The 17530-nt window shown below is 31.1% G+C and overlaps 1 protein-coding gene across 33 annotated transcripts in view; it reads left to right on the forward strand.

The window, feature by feature from the left end:
* RIMS2 (regulating synaptic membrane exocytosis 2) overlaps nucleotides 1-17530 on the forward strand; it is a gene marked incomplete at both ends in the record, with an annotated part of 602684 nt that overhangs the window by 407425 nt on the left and 177729 nt on the right. For 18 of the 33 annotated variants that reach the window (XM_081266168.1, XM_081266161.1, XM_081266190.1 and 15 more), the window contains 2 exons: nucleotides 9782-9961; nucleotides 10848-10957. In XM_081266168.1, the coding sequence (XP_081122294.1) occupies nucleotides 9782-9961; nucleotides 10848-10957 (290 nt within the window). Of the gene's footprint in view, nucleotides 1-9781; nucleotides 9962-10847; nucleotides 10958-11777; nucleotides 11811-14291; nucleotides 14361-17530 lie in introns of all 33 variants that reach the window. The other 15 variants (XM_081266187.1, XM_081266158.1, XM_081266165.1 and 12 more) reach the window with 4 other exon arrangements.

The following is a 17530-nucleotide window of genomic DNA, read 5'->3' on the forward strand; positions in this document are numbered from 1 at the left end:
ATTACAGGTGTGCATCACAATACCTGGTTGGTTGGTTGGTTTTCATACCAGGGATTGAACTCAGGGGCACTTGACCACTGAACCACATTCCCAGACTTATTTTGTATTTTATTTAGAGATAGGGTCTCACTGAGTTGCTTAGTGCCTCACTTTTGCTGAAGCTGGCTTTGAACTTGTGATCCTCCTGCCTCATCCTCCCAAGCTCTGTGTGTCACCAACACCCAGCTTTCAATGAATGTTTGAATAGCAAAACTGTTAGAAAGGAATCCAAATGCTGTATGGAAGTAGTTGAGACGGTTCATAGAGTAGTTCCTAGAGTCTGGATGGGTAAGGAAGGAAGAAAAGCAAAGAAGGTGGCAGGGAACAAAGAACACAAAGTATCAAATGAAGGTCAGTTGAATGGTGGAGGAGATTATAAGAACTTTTACAGAATTAATGATTGAAATCAAAGTTTGAGATGCTGGAGTTTAGTGTTTCTGACTTTGAGTAGTTTCATTGGGTTCTTCGATCCATAATATTTCCCCAGAAGTAGGAGATTGAGGAGCATTAAATTTACAAAAATATGAAGATTGGGGTTCATGTTGAACAAATTTCTTCATGTATATGTGTTGAAATCTACCATTAATATAGGAATTAGGATAAAGAAGCTGTAGGAAAGCCAGTTCCCTAAATTATCAATGACTAGGAGAGAGTAATTGTAAAACGGATAGATTACTAGCCATCTGAATTAAAATAGTGGATGTTACAGCTACTTGGCATCCTTAAGAGAAGTAAGGATTTTTCACATTATGTCAGGAGAGTAAGGGTCAGAAGTATCTTCAAGGAGCTGATCTCATTTTCTGGGTCCATGGACTGTGAAATGTGAAAAATGCAGATGAGAGCTACACAGAGCAGAGGCTGCACAATTGAGCTAAATGTTATATCAAGTTTGGCATATGCAGAAAACATTCTGGAGAAAGCTTTACATAAGAAAGTTTGTCAACAATAGAATAAGGATTCTTGAAAATTCAGCTGAGATTTAGAACATAATTGAACAGAATGTAGGAGATGATTTAGAGAGAAGATATCAGGGGCCACCAGGGCTTTCCTTGTACATGATAGACAAAAATGAGAGATACTTGCATAGAAATAATTGGCCTCAAAATACCCTAGGTTATCTTAAATTGGTTTGATGTCAGAACTGAATGATGGGAAATGTCTGACCTGGGTCTAGAATAATGGTGAGGGTTACTGTGGAATTTGAAGAGGCAATGATGGTCTTATCTCAAGATATTTGGCGCCAAAACTAGAACCCTAATTAAAGAAAGGATTCTAACAAGCTCTGTCATGGTAAAGAATGAGATTCCTGTGTGGAATGGAGATTGTTTTCCTATAAATGCCTTATGTGGAAATTAGTACTGAGGACTCTTAGTAAATGCAATGAAAGCCAAATAATTATGCTGTTCCAGATACACTTCTTTTTTTAACCTTAATTTCTCTGCATTGTTATTCCTTTACTGTTTGGTTTTTGTCTCTACCCTCTCAACTTCTCTGGAGTGTTCCTGCATTAATTTCTTATTTCTTTTATTTAAATCTCTCTTCATTTAATGATTTTATTTTTTCTGAAAATTACTGATGAAATCTCCTAAATAAATATCTTCTTTATACTCTGCCACCCTCTCAAGCTACCTTGAGAATGGTCTGTTTTCTTTTCTTTTTTTTTTCTTCTATCTTTTACTTAGGTCAGTAAAAGTACATACTTTTACTTTTGCTGCCTCTACACCATCAGTTCTTAAGCCTAAAACCATATACAGTTTGACTTCTGCCTCCAACACTTTGTTGAAATTATTTCCTCTATGGTTATTTGCTAGATATTTTATACATGTTTATTATTGTTTGTGTCTTCCATTGTTAATTGCCTCTTTTTAAGCTTTTCTAATACGGTATATTCTCTTAGTTCTTACTCTGTCCCTTGACTGATTTTCTGTTTTCTTCACTTTTTCCCTATTTCTCAAGTGCTTATGTTTGGATCTTTCTTTCTTATTTTAATATCCTATCATGCTTGTGACTTTGACCCAAATTTCTAGTGCTTAGTGTAGTAACTGGCATATCATAGGAACTCAACCTAAATGTACTTAATGAATAAATGAGTCAATGAATATTAAAATATTACTGATAAACTGTAACTTCTCATCTTTAAAGGACAGATTTCTCTGACTTAACATCAGCAGAGGAGTATTCTTCTAACACTTCATATATTTAAGTCTAAACCTGAATTCACTACCATTTCTTTCAAGAATACTTCTGTCCATAGTTTATCTATTTCTGTTGATTTATCATTTCATTTCTGAATCTATACATTTAAAAGATTTTTTTGGTTCTTTGTTGTTTATTGTTTTGTTGGTTGGCTTTTTTTTGGGGGGGTGTTATTCATCTTTACATTTAATATGTATGATGATTTTCAAACATTATTAAGAAGAAAAAAATATCCCCTTTACCAAGGATTTCACACTTTAGTGAAGTTGATGGACTTTCAAATTCAGAAAGTCCAATTCAAGTTCCAACTCAGAAGACATCAAATTATGTGACTTTGTCCAAGACTCTGTAAGTCTTAGCTTATTTATACTAAAATGAGAGAGATTGGATTGTATGATTTCTGAGATTCCTTCTATCTCTAACATTCTGTTTGTGTACTTCTCTATATTGGCATTTTCCATATAATGTATAGTGTGTATTTTGTATACTGTTATTTATAATGCTTGTCATCCATAACCTCTTCACTGTTTTCTTCACTATTACTGTAGGTTAGAGTCTTTTTCTAGATTGATTCATTCTATGCACTACTGCTGAATTAATTTTCTTAATTCAGTATTTGATAATTACCTTTGTTCAAAAGCTTTTGATCTCTTTTTTTTGAAAATTAAGCCATTTAATCCTCTTAATTAGGCATTTAATATTCTCATAAACTGACTCAGCTCATTTTTTGATATTTTGCATATTCTACTATTATTTCTAACATTTTCATATGACTTTTTTTATCTTCTATAATCAATCTGTGTGCTGAAATTTACCCATTTGTTCATGCACATTGTTGTCCGTCTTTTCTACTATAGTGTTTAACTTATTAAGTATATTTATTTTAAATAATTTATTTGAAAGAGGGAAAAAGAGAGAGAGATGCAAAAGCTGATTCTTACATTTACATGGAAATTCAAGGTGTCCTAGGTAAACAATAAAGCTTGAAAAAGAGTGAAGTTGAAGGATTCACAGTTCCAACTTTTACAACTTATTTCCAAGTTACAGTGTTCAAAACAATGTGATAATGGCATAAGGATAGATATATGTATCAAAGGATTAGAGAGTCTTGAAGAAAATCCAAACAAAAACAATTTTTTATTTTGTAGTTCCAGCTATCATATACATATTTCAGCATCTGGTGATTACTTTGAATCTTAAAATAATGGGCCATATTTTTCATGATTTTTGTGTTTACGTTGGTTTTGTATTGAATGTTGGACATCATGTGATCAATAGTGACTGAAGCAGAATTTATACTTGAAAATGAACACATTGTGTGTGTGTGTGTGTGTGTGTGTGTCTGTGTGCACGTGCATGCACTTTCATGCATACACTTGAGAATATGAATCAATCTTCTGACTATGGAACTTGGACTGGAATTTTGATGTTTCAGCTAAGTACAGCAAGCAGCACTGCATATGGAAAGTTTGCTTTAACATCATTCCACTTTTTTGTAAAAATAGGAAAACAAAGGAAAGTCTCAGAATATTTTTTGATGATCATGTTTGAGACACATACTCTTCCTTTTTTATTTGCAATATTTCTAGTAATTCATTTAAAATATGCTCTTATAAGTAGATTAAAGGAGGGTTTTGAAATTGTGATCTGATTTCAGAACTTTTCTTTTTTTTAGTTGTCAGATCTTTATTTATTATTAATTTTTAAAATTTATATATGACAATAGAATGTGTTACAATTCATATTACACACATAGAGTACAATTTTTCATATTTCCAGTTGTATACAAATTATATTCACACCAATTCGTGTCTTCATACATGTACTTTGGACAATGATGACCATCAACATTCCACCATCATTTCTAATCCTATACCCCCTCCCTTCCCCTCCCATCCCTCTGCCCTATCTAGAGTTCATCTATTCTTCCCATGCTCCCCTTCCCTACCCAACTATGAATCAGCCTCCTTATATCAGAGAAAACATTTGGCATTTGGTTTTTTGAGATTGGCTAACTTCTCTTAGCATTATCTCCTCCAACTCCATCCATTTACCTGTAAATGCCATGATTTTATTCTCTCTTATTGTTGAGTAATATTCCATTGTGAATAAATGACACATTTTTTATCCATTTATCTCCTGAAAGAGGCATCTAGGTTGGTTCCACAATTTAGCTATTGTGAATTGTGCTGCTATATACATTGATGTGGCTGTGTCCCTGTAGTACGCTGTTTTTAAGTCCTTTGGGTATAGACCAAGGAGTGGGATAGCTGCGTCAAATGGTGGTTCCATTCGCAATTTTCCAAGGAATCTCCATACTGTTTTCCATATTGGCTGCACCAAATTGCAGTCCCACCAGTAGTGTATGAGTGTTCCTTTTTCCCCACATACTTTCCAGTATTTATTGTTGTTTGTATTCATAATAGCTGAAGTTCATCAGTGAATTTGTTGAATAGAGAACTCACATATTTTAGTGTGAGGACTATACTACATCACATAATCTCATGTAATACAATAATAATTCATAATTCTATCCTTTAGAGAGGTATCTTTAAAATATTTGCTGCTTTATGAAATCTTTAAAGAACTGGGGAAAAATAATGTAGAGCCAGCACTACAGTGGAATAGCTTTGTTATAATCAGCAGAGCATTATTAATCTCAAACATCCACTGGAAACTATTTCACAAAATAAGAATTACACCATCCCTTGAGATTTTGAAAATTTGTATTTTAAAGGTATTTTAATTTTCTGCATGTTACTTGTGCTCGGTAAATAATCCTGTCAATATGAGATTTTTATATTTTCAAAATAAAAATTGAATTACAAGGAAAACCATAAATATTTAATACAATACTCAAAATCATAACAGGATATTTACAGCTTATATGTTTTTACATATGCATATCAAATAATACAATATATTATTCAGTGTTAAATTTTTCTCTAATTTTCTCAAGAAACTTGAGATATTTAATCTTACAGTTTCAAATATAACTATTTAAAAATGCAACTATAGAGATATGAAGACATTTTACTTCTTTTTTGATGATAACAAAGGCTTTGTGAGTGATTAATGATTTTAATAATATCTTCCTTTCTCTCATCAGTTGTCTGTATTATCACTTTCTAATTTTAGATTTTTATTAATTTGAGTCTATAATTCTTGTTATTTTTGAGTAACCTTATGTACTTTTAATTAACATACAGTGTTTTTCTTTTACTTTAATAGGAATATTCAGTGGAGAAGTGCTATTATGCCCAAGGATAAATTAATCCATCTTCCTCCAAAACAATAACATATTCCTATATATGCACAGTACTTTACATATTTACCATGATTTCCATGGTGAATATTTTGTGCCTTGTGCCGCAGTCTGGCTGGGCACAAAATCACGAGCCACTCACACCTTGTAGATTCAAACAGCAACTCTTTATTCTCGAACTGTCACCGGCACTGTACACACAGGTTCTGGGCAAAATCCACGGCAACATGGAGTAGGCTAACAAAGAAATTGCCATGCGTCATTCCTACTTGACAATGGCTCTCAGCAGCCTTGCACTTCTCTCTCTCTCTCTCTCTCTCTCTCTCTCTCTCTCTTCTCTCTCTTCTCTGTCTTTTCTCTCTTCTCTCTCTCTCTCTCTCTCTTTTTCCTCATGGTGCTGGGGATTGAATGCATGTTAGGTTGGGGCTGGGGATGTGGCTCAAGCGGTAGCGCGCTTGCCTGGCATGCGTACGGCCCGGGTTCGATCCTCAGCACCACATACCAACAAAGATGTTGTGTCCGCTGAGAACTAAAAAATAAATATTAAAAAAAAAATGCATGTTAGGCAAGTGCTCTATCACTGAGCCACAACCTCAGCAGTGTCTTGCAATTCTCTTAAATTCAAAGCAGGGTTAAAATAACCAAGAACTTTTGAAAATTGAGATATTTAAACTTGCATCTTGTGCATTATAATGAAAATGAAAAGTATAATATATGTATTTCTTTAATTACTCCCAAGTGTCTTGTTTTTTAACGTTTCTGAGTATATGTTATATTTTAGGTTTTGCTTCAGTTATGCAGTTAATGCTCAGAAAATAGCTTGGCATTTGTTTTAGTCATCTTTTGGTTGCTGTGACTAAAAGACCTGACAAGAACAATTTTCTAGGAGGAAAGTAAATAAAAGTTTATTTCAGAGGTCTCAGTCCATAGATGGCAAGGTCTATTTTCTGTGCCCCCAAAGAAGTAGAATGTCATGGTGGGGGCGGGAGGCATGGCAGAGGAAAGCAGCTCAAGACGTTGCAAGAGGAGAGAGAAATTTTGGGAGATCCCCATAAGGGACAAAATATATACTCATAGACATGCCCCCAATGACCTTCCTCCTCCTGCCACATCCTACCTGCCTATAGTTACCTCCCAGTTAATCCCTATCAGGGGATTAATGCAATGATTAGTTAAGGTTGTTATAACCCAATCATTTCACCTCTAAACTTTCTTGAATTGTCTCACATGTGAGCTTTTGGGGAATACCTCATGTCTAAACCATAACAACATTCAAGATATTTTTTCAAAAGTATTATGCTTCTGCTCTTAACCAGATTACTATATTACACAATATGAATGAACATAAGGAAGGTGCTTCTTGCCACAAAGAAGAGACTAGACTTATCCTTCAGAGATACAGCCATTTAAAAAAAAATAAAAGATCTCAGCTTTATAAAGGAAAAGAATAATTTCTAAGTAGTTTTACTTTTTATAAGTTTAGTTTTAAAGAAAATCTGTTAAATTTACTTATACAATATAAACACAGAATGTCTTTGTTTTGCTATATACTAGGGTTCTGAGTTAGAATATAGGACAATTGTCATTGATTTCTGAATATTACTTTGAAGCATTTCATTGTTTCAATTGGTGTTTTTAACTTACCTACCTTTCTTTCTTTCTTTCTTTCTTTCTTTCTTTCTTTCTTTCTTTCTTTCTTTCTTTCTTTCGGAGTGTTCTTAGTGTTCTCTCATACTTACACAGATACTCTATTTTGAGCATACTTTAGTCTGGAGTTATGTCATTGGGATGGATGGATGAATGGGTAGATATGATAAGCTATAAAAAAGAAAGCTCACAAGTCTAGTCTTCCCCAGAACTTTTCATGAGTTCCTTGGTTCTTTCATTGAAAATAGAGACCCTAAAAGCAGCAAAATTGATGGGAAGGTACATCAGATTTCTTAAAATGTTGAAAATCTCTTACAAGCAACCACATTGACTGGAAAAATAATTCAAAACTGAATTATTACAAACTCAATGATTCACAATTGAGTCAATAATTATAAAATTATTTCCCTCAGAAATGACTGAAAAGAGTACTAAAATTTAATATTAATCATTTTTACTTTTTCTTATGAGTTAACACTGACCTTTAAATTCAAAGTCATTCTAAATTGTTTACTATTATGGCCCATTGTCAGTTTATCCTTATATCAGAATCTGCATATGCTATTATATGTTTTCATGATAGTTGTTTCAATAGTGGATATTGTTATAGTACTATAGGTCAGTATAAATCAATGAGGGAACAGTTAAGCAGTATCCTCACCAAATATTGTAGAATAGAGGCCACTAGGTATTGCAGAGTAGTAGTCTATCAGTCCAGGCAAATGATCAATTTAAAAAAAATCTGAATTATTTTAAACATAGATTAGAAAATATAGAATATTTATTAAAAAATGGAACATGACTGACCATGAAATTACCTTTTAGAAGACAATTGGATTATTCACCTAAAAAAGGTTTAAATTTACAAATGAGGGATCCTAAAGAGTTATCAAACTGCTATAGAGCAGTTTACTCTTTAGCAGTTTGATAACACCAGTGGCCACCTATTTTAGAACATTTTATATGCATAAAGTAAAATAAGGTGAGTAAGCAGAATTACGTTTCATTGAAATGTAGTCTACAACTTGAGAATTCCATGTAGGAAATAAAATATGTTAAACCTTATTTACTTATTATTTACACTTCTCAGTTGTTGCTATGTGAAGTTATTTATATATTCCCGACTTTATACTCACTCAAAATATAGGTGAAAATTCTCAAGTTTTGTATATTGGTGTTGATTCTGCTATGAAACTGGTAACTCAGGTGTCTTGCTTTAAATTTTCTTAAGTTTTACCCATTTAAATCTATTCTTACCAGATTGTGGGTATAGGAGCCTATCTTGACTTTCTCTGTGTTATCAAAATTTAAAATATAACTTTTTATTTCCCTTAACTGTGAAAATACATTTTGGGAAAGTTTTCACTTCTGTTGGGGTTCTTCTGTGTTTCACTTATTAACCTATTTTCATCTCACATTATGATAATTATATATTTCTTATTTTTGTGGAACAAAAACATAAAGAAAATTTAGGAGATTGCAGGATGTGATATAAAATAAATCCAGTATTTACTTTCTAAAATCTTCTAATTTAAAGTCTTCTGGTTTAAAATTATATGATATTTGGGAAATTGTGTCCTTTTCTCTTTTTCTTTAATTGCTTGTAGTTTTTCACTATCAAAAATAAGGTTGAAAGAATTTATTGGTAAAGTGGAAGTTCTGGTGAGATTAATGCTGTTTTACTCACTATAATATATAAGCATATTTGTTTTGTAATCACAACTGGGTAGAAATATAATAACATTTTTTGGAGTATTACTTTGGTGTATACTACTTTGAGTTCTAGACCAAACCTAATGTTTTTAAGGTTTCTTACAAATTGTGGGGTTGGTGTTAGAAAGCATTTATTGATCAAGTTAGGAATAAAAGCATTATATTAGGTTTCAGGAATACAAAAATCAATAATGATAAGTTATTTAAATTTACTATTTTTCTTTCAACAACCATTAAGTTTTAGTGTTAGATTTATTTGTGGTCAAAGAGACCACATTATTTCAGTGAATTAAGACACATTTTGAATTGATTGGTATAGCTAAAGTACACTGAGTTAGATGACTGATTAACCAGATCCCTAGAGTGAGTTCTCTTTGAGGTCATGTTTAAATATGGCTGCATACTTCAAAGGTGCCCTATTTTTGTTTAACCTCATTTTGATTTTTCTGCCTGAATGTTCAGGTTTATCAGAATATTATTATTGTGTTGAAAGTATTTTTATATCTTAGTTGGTATACTAATAAACAGTGTTAGGGGCTTGAGAATCAATGTTTACATCATTTTCTTCACTATTTTGAAAATATTAGGAAAAGTCATTGAATTCCTTTAAAATACAATAATACTTCACACAGTTCACATGTTATGTTTAGGAGATTCATTTTGGAAAGCAGGCAGTTTTGGTTTTCATTGATTATAACTCCTATTATGTTCAACGGGAGTTTTTATTATAGACAGATTGCGATTCCTTAGAAATTCTTAAGAAGTTTAGTGAGATTTTGCTCAAAATATGTTGGGGAAATTTTTTTAAACATACTCAATAATTTTAAACAATTACCTTTCTCAAAATCAGTTTGATGCACCATGACCAAATAGAAGAAGGGCACAAAGATCAACTGAGCTGCTTTTTGACTAATGTTTCAGGGATTGTGAAGCAGCAGATAGACAGCCATATCACAGATCCAGATCAACAGAACAACGGCCTCACCTTGAGCGGACCACCACCCGCTCCAGATCCACTGAACGTCCTGATACAAACCTCATGAGGTCGATGCCTTCATTAATGACTGGAAGATCTGCCCCTCCTTCACCTGCCTTATCGAGGTGAAAGATAAATCAATCAGACTAACTTCCCCCTTTGCACCACCAGCACACCATTTTATTTTCCCAGCAGCTAAATGGTTTCTTCTATCATCTTTGACTGATCACTAGTAACAGTCAATACTAACCTTTTCAATGTAAACACACTATTTATATTCAGCGGATATAATAGTGTGTGGTTACCATTGTAATTTGTTTATTAACTGTCCTGACTGCATTTGTTTTGTGATTTCTCATTAATCAGGAGTCCTGGGTAAATGCCCTCATAACTATTATGTTCTTCTCCTACAGAATGAGAAATTACTTGTGTCCATTAGACATCACTTTTCTAATGTTCATCATAATGACACTAGTCAAAAGTAGAATTTTAGTTTCTTTCTGTCAACACTAATATCATGTATTAACCAGTGTTTTCTTTAGCTGAATTTTGAATTACTCAGGGTTTTATTTGTAGTCTCATATTTTCTAATGAAGGGATGTTTAATATAAGCCTGAGTAAAAATCTCTTTGGATCAAGAGAGGAAGATTAATGTTAAGTTTGAAATCTGGTAGAAAGAAGTGTGAGGTAGTAGTTTTTATTTTTTGAGCTACAGAATTCTCCTCTTTCATATAGAAAGAATACTAATTTACATTAACTATTCCATGGATTTTATCATACGGTTTTGTGTGCATGTATGTGTGTATGTATGCATATTACATAAAAATGTAAACATCTTTTGGTATTTAAATAATCATTCAAATATCCATATTTTGTTCTGTTTTCCTAACCTTTTAATCAGCAGCTAAACCTCTTTTTAAAAAGCACTTACACAGCTATCATATGAACCAAATGTATTAAAAGCATTTAAGTCATTGTACTGAAAATGAATATCAATGATGTATCTTGTAGGTCTCATCCTCGAACTGGGTCTGTCCAGACCAGCCCATCAAGTACTCCAGTGGCAGGACGAAGGGGCCGACAGCTTCCACAGCTTCCACCAAAGGGAACATTGGAGAGAAGTAAGTTTTATTTCTAATTTTATCACAGGGGAAATACACATGGAAGCCAAGGTGAATCAAGATTTTATTATTACCTTTGTGATAGTTATCTTCTTTTGTTAATGGTATGCCTTACTGAACGTGATAGTAGTTTTATTTATGAATATTATATATTCTATGTTTAAAATTTATATTATTTGGAGGTAAAGTAAGCTATCAATTTTGCTCTTGCACATTTTTCAAATGTGAATAAATGCATTTTAAAAGTAAACTTAATAGTCTTAAATAAGCACTTGGATGATATTTCTTTGCTGCAACTAAATTTATGTAATTGTTGATAGTTACATAAAGTTTATTAGTAACTAGCTAAATCAATTTTCACACACTGCAAAGGACTGGTTAGCTGATGCACACCAATGGTGATCCTTCTCAAATCTGGAGTACAAGAAAAAGGTAATCATGAATATATAAAGAAAGATGCATGTTGTACTGATGTTTTTAACAATTTCAAATTTTTACATAAGATGCAATATTTGCTGACAAACATGAACATTCTTCTAAAACATTTATAAATTTATAAAGTTTTGGGTAAAGGACCTTTAAAAGCATGGATATCAGAATATTTTAACCTCATTTAAAAAATGATCCCTTTATTTGGTAACTGGGTGTGTTTTGCAAAAGTATATATACATGCATATTTATAAAAGTATATATCTTAATCACCATTAAATTTTCTTTAATATACAATTCATTCTATGCCTTTGGAAATTTCTGTTGTTTTTAACCCCTGTGCTTTGGTTCCCTTTTTTGTTTTGTTTTGTTTTTATTTTATTTTCCCTAGACAATGGAGTCAAGGAGATAGAACCTTATGAAGGTCTGTACATAAAGGAGGGTTTGTTTTGTGCCGACAGCCTTTTTGGGGGGCTGTTAAGCAAAAATAAACCCAACTGCAATTGATGTCCCTTCATTACATAGTTTTATGTACAGCAAAATTATTTTGTTTTATGATTTTGATAAAGTACTCAACTTTTAGTTTTCTTGGAAATGAAAAGAAGAAGTTAAATTTCATTGATTCATCAAGTGAGAATGCAAAGAATGTAACTTCTTTTAAATGAGTAAAAAATATTTGCTCTTTTGAAAATATTTAATTTCCTTTTTAGGCCAAATTTCAGATTTTGAGTAAAACTTTAACCAAAGATATCAATATCAATTGCAGTCTGTGTTTATGTCATTAAGGATGTAAACATAGTCTAGTTATAGTTATCATCATATATTTCATTTTATATTTATGATGATATTTTAATTATTAAATTTGGCTTTCTTGAAAAGAAAGTTTTTGAATTAGATAGTGATTGTGGTTTGTATTTCCTACATCATTTTTCATATTGTAGCAAGATTGCTTACAGTATTCAAAGTTAAACGATAGTTTTATGATTTTAGTACTAAACCCTTCATTATGACTCAAGATAAAATATTAAATTATGATATATGGAGTATTTACAAAGACATGGAATATTTACTTTTAAAAGACAATAAAATCCCCTACTAATTATAGAATTCTGAAACTGTTGGCTCTTTTATTTACTGATGAATGTCCAACACATAGAATAATGCCCACATTGTAAGCCCAGAATAAATATTTGTTGAATGAATGCATGAAATGTTTATCTAAAAATTGCAAAGCTACCTAAGATAATGTATAAAGTACCACTAAACTAATCTTGTCATAATTTTTTGTAACAAATTTGTAAATGCTTTGCATTTGAGCAGCAATGTTTTTATTGCCTTATGTAACTTGATAGAAAATGTATTCTTGTTAGTTGTAACTGAATGGCTACCAACTTCTATTTTGTGGTTCTTTTTTTTTTTATATATAGCATAATAGAACAATTCAGTGCTGTTGTGATTAGAGGTCTATTATGCTGCCTGGTAAAAAGATTTGAGCAGCATTTCTATAATTCTCCATTATTTGCATAAGACTGGGAAGCCTAAAATTTTAAATGACTTTCCACAAGGAAAATTCAATAATTATGGATTTTTTGTCTCCTCAAGATTTTTAAAGGTAGAATTTCAGCATCATTTATTGACATATGAAGTCAGAAACATAAAAGATTATGTCACAATTTTCTAAAATTTTAATTTAAATATCTTGTAAAGCAATAGTCTACTGACATAAGACTAGATCTGTATTTTTTTTTTGGTAATACCAATTATGCCAGAAAACTGATAATATTGTTGATACTGAACATAAGGATTGATAAAGGTTCTAAGGGATTATCAACAAATATTCTAATTACTATTTGTCTTTTTTTCCTTTATAGAATCCATTAAAACCACAATTTTCCTTTAGTGTCTCCAGTTGCAATTTTTCCATATTTTTATTTTTATTTTATAAAAAAAAGATGAGCTAAAACTTCCCTCATCCTTTTCAGTAGGAAATTGAAAGTTTTTTTTTTCTTTTTTTAAAAAACTTAATAGTATGGATGATTTTTTTAAAGTATTTTCATAAGTGTTTATATGGAGACTTGAATAGATACATGACTGTAATTTTCATTGGTTTTAACTATGAAAATTATCTATTATCTCTTTAAGAGGTCTTCAATTTCTAGTTGAAATTACATATGTGGTAACTCAAAATAAATCTCATCAAATTATTTTCTCAGTACTGCCTAAAAAGTTAGTTGTCAGAACTTGTATTTTGATGTCATTAGTTTAGAATTAAAATATTGAAATATTTATTTTCTAATCCTCCTCAGTAACTAAAAGTTTAGCAAGTTCTTTTTTAACTCTTTATGATTTTGGTTAAGTATTTTATATTGTCTTTTAATTTAGTTTAAATTCATACATTTTGGTTTTTATTTTAGTTACTTTTTGTTGAAAGAGAAATAAAATAAGAGCAATGTGGAAAATATAATGTATTCAGTAATTGCAAGACATTATCATTATTATTTTATTTTCCCCTTATTTTGTTGTACTGCCATTATGTAAAAATAAAAGTTTGTCATATCATTTTTATTTCTCCAAAAGGAACGTTATATAGTATTATTTTTTCTAATAATATACCATGTCAATAGACAAGGCATTTTGCATATTTTACCTAGTTTCTCACATATTCCAAATATATTGAGCTCACCATTTCTCCTTTTACAAATCACCATCATCATAAAAGCAGACAGTGTGATAATTCACTAACAGTAAACTTGGTTTGCAATTACATGTCAGAAACTCCTTTATCAATCTCCTTATAATCACTCATTATACAATTATGAATGTTTTTGTTTGTTTTATTTAATTTAAAAGTAATTATTATACCTATCTAGTCTTTTTTTCTTTACTTTTACTCATGTAAATACAGAAGTTAATGAAGAAACTGTGCATGTGGAAGAGAAGGGGGTGGAAAAGCTGGGAGAAGAGGTCAAGGCAGGTCTGTCTGTGTGTTTAAAATAAATGAATGGGGGCTGGGGATGTGGCTCAAGCGGTGGCGCGCTCGCCTGGCATGCGTGCGGCCCGGGTTCGATCCTCGGCACCACATGCCAACGAGGATGTTGTGTCCGCCGAGAACTAAAAAATAAATATTAAAAATTCTCTCTCTCTCTCCTCTCTCACTCTCTCTTTAAAAAAAAATTAAAAAAAAATTTAAAATAAATGAATGATTTCACATGACTTTGGGCCACATTATGAATGTGCAGTAAAGAACAGATTTCTGCTTTTCAATACTAATTTTATAATAAATTATCAGATTTTATTAATGAAGAGATATTATTTAACCTGTCTAGGCAACATGTCACAATATTTAATTTATTCAACTGGTTGGATCTGTTTAAATCAAACTAGAATTATGGACTGAACCTGTGACCTACATGTCTGCCTTTCCTATACCCCAGCTTATTCATTTACATTCAGAACATTTAATTCCTCAAAAAAAATTTTTTTGAGCCGCTTGTAGAAAACTGTATTTTACCATGTGTTGCTGTTGGCAAGGGAAGCTCTAGCTCCTTCTCTAAGGATTTTGAATCTATTACAGGTAAATTATATGGAAATGTAGAATAGAATATAAATCCCATTCAAACTTTTAGAGACTATGATCACTTTCATATTATTATTTCCTAAAGTAAGAACAATTAACTTCTTCATTCTAGTTCCTCTTCCTTCTTCCAGTTCAACAAATACTATAATATGTTCTCAAAATCATAATTTGTGTTCATATAGTCCTCCTTCTAAATGGTATGCTGACCCTTTGTTTTTGGCTGGTGTTTTATGACCATCTTATGTTTACATGTCATAATATTTGCCACTCTTTGCCAGAATATTTGACAGAATTGAAAGAATTTTAAAACATAAAATATTATATAATCAAAATTATTTAAATAAATAATGAATTTATTTATCTTTATTTGAAACTAAGAATTGAATCCTATTCTTATCTAAGTTGCTAGGTTTCAACAAATTTAACTTATTTTAAACAATGAATAATAACTTTAAGTCTATTTTTGTCAAATGTTTAATTGATCACTTTTTAGTCATAATGAGTAGAATATACATTGTGTACTTTTTTCTCTTTTATTATGAGAAGGCAATGTCATATTGTATATGAGATACATTTTCATGATACATTCTCAGAATAGAATCTGAAGTTTTTGAAACTAAAAACATTGTAAACTGAAATTGCTATTATCAACAGTTTTTTTAGTATTATAACAATGAGAAAAATGATTCATCAGAGTACATCTGATGATGGAAACAAAGTCAATTTTAGCTACATAGTTCTAAAAGTATACAAAATCTACATTCTGAATATTTAATACTCTAACTGGAAGAATTCCGCACATCTTTTATTTTCCTTGAACTCTATAGGAATGACATTTTAATGCATATTTTTTCTTTTAAAATATTTTTTAGTTGTAGATGCACACAATACCTTTATTTTATATATTAATTTTATTTGATGCTGTGGAATGAACCCAGTGCCTTACATGAGCTAGGCAAGTGCTCTGCCACTGAGCCACAGCCCTACCTCTTAATGCAATATTTTTAAGAATGTATTCCATTTTTATTTAGTTGGGCAGTTAGTGTCTTCTATTCACCCATGCTTCTGTATATCATACTAGTTCTCACAAATACTGAAACCCTTCATGCTGCTTATGAATTGGCTTCCACAATAATGACAGTTTTAAGATAACGTTAGTTTAGGGACTTAAGCAACAGTTAGCATCACTTTAATTTTGTCTTCTTGAAACTAAGTAAGTCCACTTGTTGAACCTGACAATTAGTTTCTCACCTGTTTCTTACATCAATTATTAAATTGACTAAAAGTCATAATTGTAATATATAAATGACTCCCTTGTTCCTTTTGTTTGTTTTTACTGCTTTTTCTGAGAAGTATACACTTAACTCTTGTTTTCATTACTGTGGCATGTCATCTTTAGTGCATGGATTTATTTCTTTAGTGTGTGATTTCATACTTTTGATGTGCTTGGCTTTTATTTGGGTTGTTAATTACCTCAATTATTAATTACTGTTGTCTGTTTTCAATGTTATAAAGACAATAAGGGAGAAACACCAAGCCTACCTAATAATGGGAAAAAAGGCAAGTCTAAAAATAAAGTTAATAGTGCCTTTCTATATATTATACACTCTATATTATCATTTGTAATGTGTGTGAATATATCATTTTTCAATTAGGTAGTTATAAGTACATTTATTATTACCAGGTTACGTTATCCAATTTTGCTATTTTGGTTTATTCAGGAACATGAAATTCATATTCAAGACTTACCTTATTGATCTAACCCAATCCTATTTTATTGAAATGTATAGGTCTAAAATTAGATTTCCTTTTTGATTGTGTTAAATGGTAAGATTCTAAGGAAAATATAGGTGGTCATATTAATATGCATTCACAGAACCAAAACACATTTTTTCAATCCAGCAGTTTTTAAATTGAAATGTTTAAAAGTATTTTAAAATAGAAAAGAAAATAATTTATGAATTCAACAATAATGAGCATAAAAATTAACACATAATATTGATCGGCTTCTCACAATTGTATACATATGAATTAATATATTGCCTTGGCAAATAAAAATGATTGATTTTTAATACTTAGATTTGGTTTCCCTATAATTATTGATGACAGAATTCCATAACTTACCTCAACTAAATGCTATTAAAATAGGACTGTATACATTTTGTAATAATGTATAAGCAAATATAGCTATATATACTGATTTAACATGTCATTCTGTTCTATATCATAACATTTGGCCCTTGTTATTGGGTCAAATTAAGATATGAATAGGTTTGTGCTTAAGTCAAAATGACCTTCAATCTTTTTTTTTAATATTTTTTCAGTCGTTGATGGACCTTTATTTATTTTATATGCAGTGCTGAGAATTGAACTCCATGAGAGTGCATGCTAGGCATGCACTCTACCTCTGAACCACAACCCCAGCCCTTAAATCTTAAGAATATTCTTATCTGACTTCATCTTTTATAAATAATGTCTACAATGTTCCATGTAAGATTTAATTAACACTAAAATAAATTTATAATTTTTCTTACATTGGAGTCTTAATTATTCATTAATACAAATGC

Source organism: Spermophilus citellus (assembly GCF_964194105.1).
Source record: "Spermophilus citellus genome assembly, chromosome: 14".
Classification (NCBI taxonomy): Eukaryota; Metazoa; Chordata; class Mammalia; order Rodentia; family Sciuridae; genus Spermophilus; species Spermophilus citellus.